This window comes from Mus caroli, chromosome 14 (assembly GCF_900094665.2).
Source record: "Mus caroli chromosome 14, CAROLI_EIJ_v1.1, whole genome shotgun sequence".
In the NCBI taxonomy this organism is placed as follows: domain Eukaryota; kingdom Metazoa; phylum Chordata; class Mammalia; order Rodentia; family Muridae; genus Mus; species Mus caroli.
Window position 1 is genome coordinate 26,972,561 of NC_034583.1, and position 5,983 is coordinate 26,978,543.

The 5,983-nt window shown below is 43.7% G+C and overlaps 1 protein-coding gene across 1 annotated transcript in view; it reads left to right on the plus strand.

The window, feature by feature from the left end:
* Positions 1-1,988: 1,988 nt before the first annotated feature.
* The window catches only part of Wapl (WAPL cohesin release factor), a 64,504-nt gene continuing 60,509 nt past the window's right edge, over positions 1,989-5,983 (plus strand). Inside the window, exons 1-2 of the mRNA XM_029469185.1 lie at positions 1,989-2,071; positions 4,668-5,188. Coding sequence (XP_029325045.1) covers positions 4,690-5,188 — 499 coding nt within the window. The 5' untranslated portion in view covers positions 1,989-2,071; positions 4,668-4,689. The remainder of the gene's footprint in view (positions 2,072-4,667; positions 5,189-5,983) is intronic.

Consider the following 5,983-nt stretch of genomic DNA (forward strand, 5'->3'; position numbering starts at 1 on the left):
TATATGTATACCATATATAGTGCAAGACTGCTTCCTTAGCATAAGTTAAGAGGCAATGGCTTGCTGTGAAGTCAGTCGGGCTGATACTGGGGAAACTGCAAATGCAAGAATGTAAGTTATGAACTTAGGATGAAAAGGAAAACAATTCAAGTGTTGAAAATTCACCTTAAATTCCTATTGGGAAGGGCTCATGTTTTCTATTTTTAAGAGGGTGGCATAAGGGAGTGCCAAGGGCATCTAACCAAGGGCATGCTGGAGAAAAACTCTACTACTAACTTAGCCTCCTAGCCTGAAGTTTTTATTTTTCCTCTTTAGGATTTTCTTTGGAGGAAAAAATCCATTGACTACAGAGGAGGGAGCTTGAAATTTGAGGAGACTTTAAAAGCAATTCTGGCAGAAGAGGTTGTCTTTTCACTAAAAGCAATTAGTAGTTTTCTAATTTCTCAGATGAGTCTCCATTAGCTGCAAGGCCAACGACTGACCACTCACTTCTCCTAAGGGAAACTGTTTAGAAAGCTATTTTCTCATTGACGGCTTAAAATAAAACCTCTCCAAGTTTCTCAACCAGGTGATTCACTGACATGAAAAAAAGTCTCCGCAGAAGAAAACTTAAAAATACTTCCGTCCATCATTCCGTCTACCTTCTTGTCCCGGACAGTTAGTTGAAAACCAAAACCAAACAATCCGTCCCCCCCAAACCAAAACTTTATTATGAACAATTTGAGACATAAATACTGGTATGATAACATATATGTACATATCCCACAGCTCCAACATCGAAGGACATCCTCAGTTAATTTATTCCCTTCTTTCCCAGTTTTCAGAGGCTTAGTCTAAAACAAAATAAACGTATCGGATCATTACGTATCAACACTTTAATGTGTGTGTGTGTGTGTGTGTTTTTAAAATTTAAAGCCACATTACCGTAAGCACGTTCAATAAGGATGACGATAATTCCTTAGTAACATAAAATACTCGGGGGGTGGGGGTGAGTGGGGTGCGGGTTGTCACTGCTAACAGGTAGGGGACAGAACTCCGTAGTGGGGACTTTACAAGAAAGGAGAGAGAGGATGAAGTGCCCGGCTGAAGCGGATCCCGGCTGCAAGGAGACCCGCACCCGACTGCTCCAGGTTTCGCTGCTCATTTACCTGCGTTGGCTCTCTCCCACCGTCAGACCAGGTCAAAGGCGGCCCCAAGTTCCCCGCCTCCAAGGTCCGGGTGGTGGCCCAGCAGGCTCGGCGCAGCTGCACAAGTCTCTGTCCCTAGACACCGGAGGGTCCCTGGAGGGGAAACGATTGACACAGCTGCCTGCACTGTGCCACGAGCCTTCCCGCGCTGCACCTGCGTCTCGTCGCGTGGCTAGGAACTGGAACTGGCTCCGGAGTCGGTGAAGTCCAGCAGGCCCGTAGCCAGAACCCATACCGTTCGCCAGCTCCGGAACCGGGCTTTAGACACCAGGACCTTTCGGAAGAAAGAACTACAACTCCCGTCGGGCCACGCGGTCCGACCAATGGTGGTAGCCGGCGCGTGCGGGGCGCGGCGCCTGCGCGGCGGTTTGAGTAAGCGGCCGTACGATTGGCTGCGGAGTCGGGCGGCCGCGCGGGGCCTGTGGGAAGCGGAGTGACGGAGCGAGCGGCTGTTGGAGGAAGGAGGTGGGGGGCCGGGAGCGCAAATGGCGTTGAGATGGTTCAGGGCCCTGTTCAAACTCCAGCGCTGACCATTCACCGGCGGAGGCGGCGGCGCAGAAGGCGGCGGCGGCCCAGCGGGGGCACGTAGAGGGCTCGGCACCGGCGGCGGCCGCCAGGGAGGCCTAGGCCCTGTCCGGCCGGCGCGCCTGAGGTGGGGAGGGAAGTTGCGGGGCCGCCGCTCACCCCCTACCCCCCCTGTCGCCCGAGCTTCCTATTTACCGAAGCGGAGCCGCGGACTGTGACGGCAGCAGAGCCCCTCGCCTCTCTCGGTGGCAGCGGTCGGCACTGGTCTCTCGCGCGGGGCTCCCGCGCCCGCCCGCGGGCCGTTGGGAGCGGGAGAGGCGGAGGCGGCCCGAGGCCAAAGCACCCGCCAGGCGCCGAGGGTAAGTGAGGTCTCGGGCGGCTGCCTAGGCCCGGAGTGAGTTGGGGCGGGTGGAGGCGGCAGGGGCGGCGCGAGGCTCGTTGCTCACCTGGCTTCTAAGGAAGTTGGGCACCGGAGGATCTCAAGAAACTCTTTCCCTTCCCACCCCTTAATTTTGCCTTTTGAGTTCTTCTCCGGGCGGCTACTTGATTTGACTTCTCTCTTCCAAACCCGGTCCGGTTGATTTGAGTCCCGAATTCTTTTTCCCCCGTCGTCTCCTCCGCCTCTAGCCGTCACCGAGAGGCCTTGCTTCGGGGACTCGGTAGCAGAAGCTTCCGGGGCGTCCGAAGCGACATCCCTTTCCTAGGCGGTGGGGGTTGGGAGGAGAAAAGTTGCGTGAGTGTCCAGCCCGAGGGGTGTCTCGGCTCCAGCCTCCGGGCGCACTCGCAGCCTCAGGTGAGGGTTTCTGTTTGCCCAGTCCACTCTCCTCTCTTAATTGAAGCCCCCCTAATGCATTACCTTGGGTGTCTTTCCTGGAAGTGGCTAGGTTTCCTTACAGCTTCAGTGTAAGGAGGTTGGTTGTTTGTTTTGTATACCCTTTCCCTAATTTAAATCGCAGTGCACTTCCATCAAAAGTCCGCTGGGCTTTGGGATGAGGCGAACGAAGGCCTCCCAAATCGAAAACACTCAGTTGTGAACCTTCATTTCCTTTTTAGTTAGGACTGTTGGTGAAATTTGAAGCCAGAACAAGATAGTGTGTCTGAAATGTGCGTAAAACGTCATACCAAATATATATGCTGAGTTTGTATATATGTTATGCTTAGATAATGCCATCGCAGTAGTCTGCTGACTTTTTTAAACAGACCTTATGGAAAACAGTAAAAGCAATCACATAATGAACTCTTGTACTCATATCTCCTGAATTCTGTAGATAATAACTCAACCATATTTTCTAATCTGTACGCTCCCCATTCCTTAATATTAAAAAAAAAATCACTGATATTTCATCAATATTTAATGATGTTAATACATCTGTATATTTCTGAGACGTGATCTTTTAAAAATACAGTTGTCTTATCACTTAACTCAGTATCATATATTCATTTGCAGACCTTAATTTTGCACAGTGAATGCTTTACTGTTTTTTTACGGTGAGTTTTTCAGATGTTGTCATAAAGAAGATCGTCTAGATTTTTTTTTTTTTTTTTTTTTGGCTTTAGTCAGCATTTTTAGATGATTGCCATGTATGTGTGCCCAAAACATTCCAGCTTTGTTGGAATGTATATATGTGTGTAGGTCTGCGTGTCTGTAGTCAGCTTAAAGAAATGACTTTATTTTCTTGCCTTTGGCAGCTGCCCAATTACACTTGGTTTTGTTTAATAGGCTATACTTAACAAGAAAGACAATGAAGCTTGTTAGTGTTCAGAACTACAAAATGGAAACTCTCTGAGGAAAGCTAAAATTTCTTTTAGCACAGATGTGTACGATGACTAAATTATTATTTTATCCGATCAGAGTTGTTTTCCTTTCAAACAGGGTGGTGGTGAGTTGTCTTCTGAATATTTGCTGAACTAAATTGGATAGTGATTCGTTAAGTTGTAAGAACTTAATAGAAATACTAAAAGTGTAGCTCAAAAATATTTGAAAATATAAGTTAAATATTATTCTTATTGTAAATTTCCAAGTAATGAAGATTTTCCAAGCCCTTAAGTAATTGCTTACCTTCCCCCTAGAATTGATAAATTGATATTTAAACTGCAGAAGGCCAAAATGTTAAGAAATGGATAATGATTGTGCTATAAAAGCACTATACCTTATATATTTTAAAGTGTTTGATTTTTTTTTTTTTGACTTTTCTTGTAAATTTTTTTCAGTATATTTTTAGGTAAATGAGTTTGTAAATTGAAGAGGAAAATCAAGGCTATATATTTCTATTTTATAAAATAAATCATGTACCTTTGTAAAATGGAGTTCTCCAACTTCAGAAAGATGTTACTCAGCAATGAGATACAGGAAGCAGAAGAATGGTTTCTTGAGTTTAGGGAGATGACCATTGAAGGAGCTTTTTAAAGTCAGTTAAAATCACTTTGGTCTAAGAATCAGAATCTTTAAGCTTGGGTAGAAGCTACAGATTGTACTCTTATGAGAAAATAAGTTTTTCTAACCCTTTATGAAGAGCTGTAAAAATTTTCAAAGAACTAAGTTTGGTCAACTGACATTATTTAGATCCTGGAAAACTTAATATATTGTGACTAAAGATTTTGTTTTTGGGTGTTTACACTATTCTGATTAAGTTGTGTATGAGGATATGGAATTTGCATGTTTTAAGTTAGATTTGTAGGTATTGCATTGTGAGTTGGTTAGTAGTAAGCTTTTTTTTTTAAACATTGTAAGTTTCATATGAATATGTCCTTATTGTAAAAATAAACCAAAACACCTGATGTATGGAAGTAAAGGATGGAAATGAACCTCTTCCGCTCACTTATTCAGACTAGTTTCAAAGTTTGTGTGCTGAATCTTGAAAACTATATAAGGAAGTCCTAGGGTCTTATTTTTATAGAGTGCTTAAAACTTGTTAAAAATTTGCTGATTATATTTTCTTAAATTTCTTTTCACAGGGAATATGAAACAGGTGTCAAAATGACATCCAGATTTGGAAAAACTTACAGTAGGAAAGGAGGAAATGGCAGTTCAAAATTTGATGAAGTTTTTTCCAACAAACGGACTACTCTTAGTACAAAATGGGGTGAGACCACATTTATGGCTAAATTAGGGCAGAAGAGGCCCAATTTCAAACCAGATATTCAAGAAATTCCGAAGAAAGCTAAAGTAGAAGAAGAAGATACTGGAGATCCGTTTGGTTTTGATAGTGATGATGAGTCTCTACCTGTTTCTTCAAAAAGTTTAGCCCAGGGTAAGGGTTCATCTTACTCAGAATCTAGTGAGGCTGCTCCGCCAGAAGAAGTCACTTCCGTACTTGAAACTAATAGCAAATTTAGCCATGTGCTGGGTGAAGACAGTTTTGCTTCCGACAGATGCTTACTTATAGAGGATACTTTAATTGGGAAAGAGAAGAGCATAAGTAGAATTCCAGAAGACAACACAAACAAAAGTAGTTGCGCTAAGTTGCTAACTTCAGGTAAGGTTTGATGTTCCTGTAAGCCAAGAAAGCCTTTTTAAAGCTACTTTTGTGATAATGAAATTCTAATTTATTACTTGTGTGCATGCAGTGTTTGGAAAAAAGGGACAACTTTGTATAGTTGTTTCTTTCCATGTTTCTGTGGGTTCTAGAGATAAATAAATGCAGGTTGCCAGGCTTGCATTGCAAGCACCCCAACTGAGCCATCTCATTAGCACCCTAAAAGATGCAAGTGCTTGATGGGCATTGTAGTGCTTGCTTTTAATTCCAGCTCTTAGGGAGCAGAGGCAGGTGGATCTCTGAGTTGGAGACCAGCCTGGTCTGCAAAAAGAGCCCTGGACAGCTAGGGCTGTTACAATGAGAAACCTGGTCTTAAACAGCCCCACCTCACTCCCTTCCCCCCAAAAGTGTGTGTGTGTGTGTGTGTGTGATTACCACTTGTTTTTTTTTCCTCCCTGCATTTATGATTAGTAGAGGATATTGATAAGTTTGTTTAGTGTGTGTGTGTATGTGTGTATGAGTATGTTGCCTGCATACATCTGTTTGTGTGCTATGCATGCCTGGTGCCTTCAGAAGCTAGGAGCTACTAGAGTTAGATACCATGTGTGTACTGGGAACTGAACCCGGGTCCTTTGGAAGAGAAGCCAGTGCTCTTAACTGCTGAATTATTTCTACAGTCCCCTTGTAAAAGAGCTTAAAACTTTAAAGAGCTCAATCATATTTAAATTTTAATTCAAACAACATCTTAGAAACTTATTACTTGGTATATTTTGGGAACAGTCTTTTTTTTTTTTT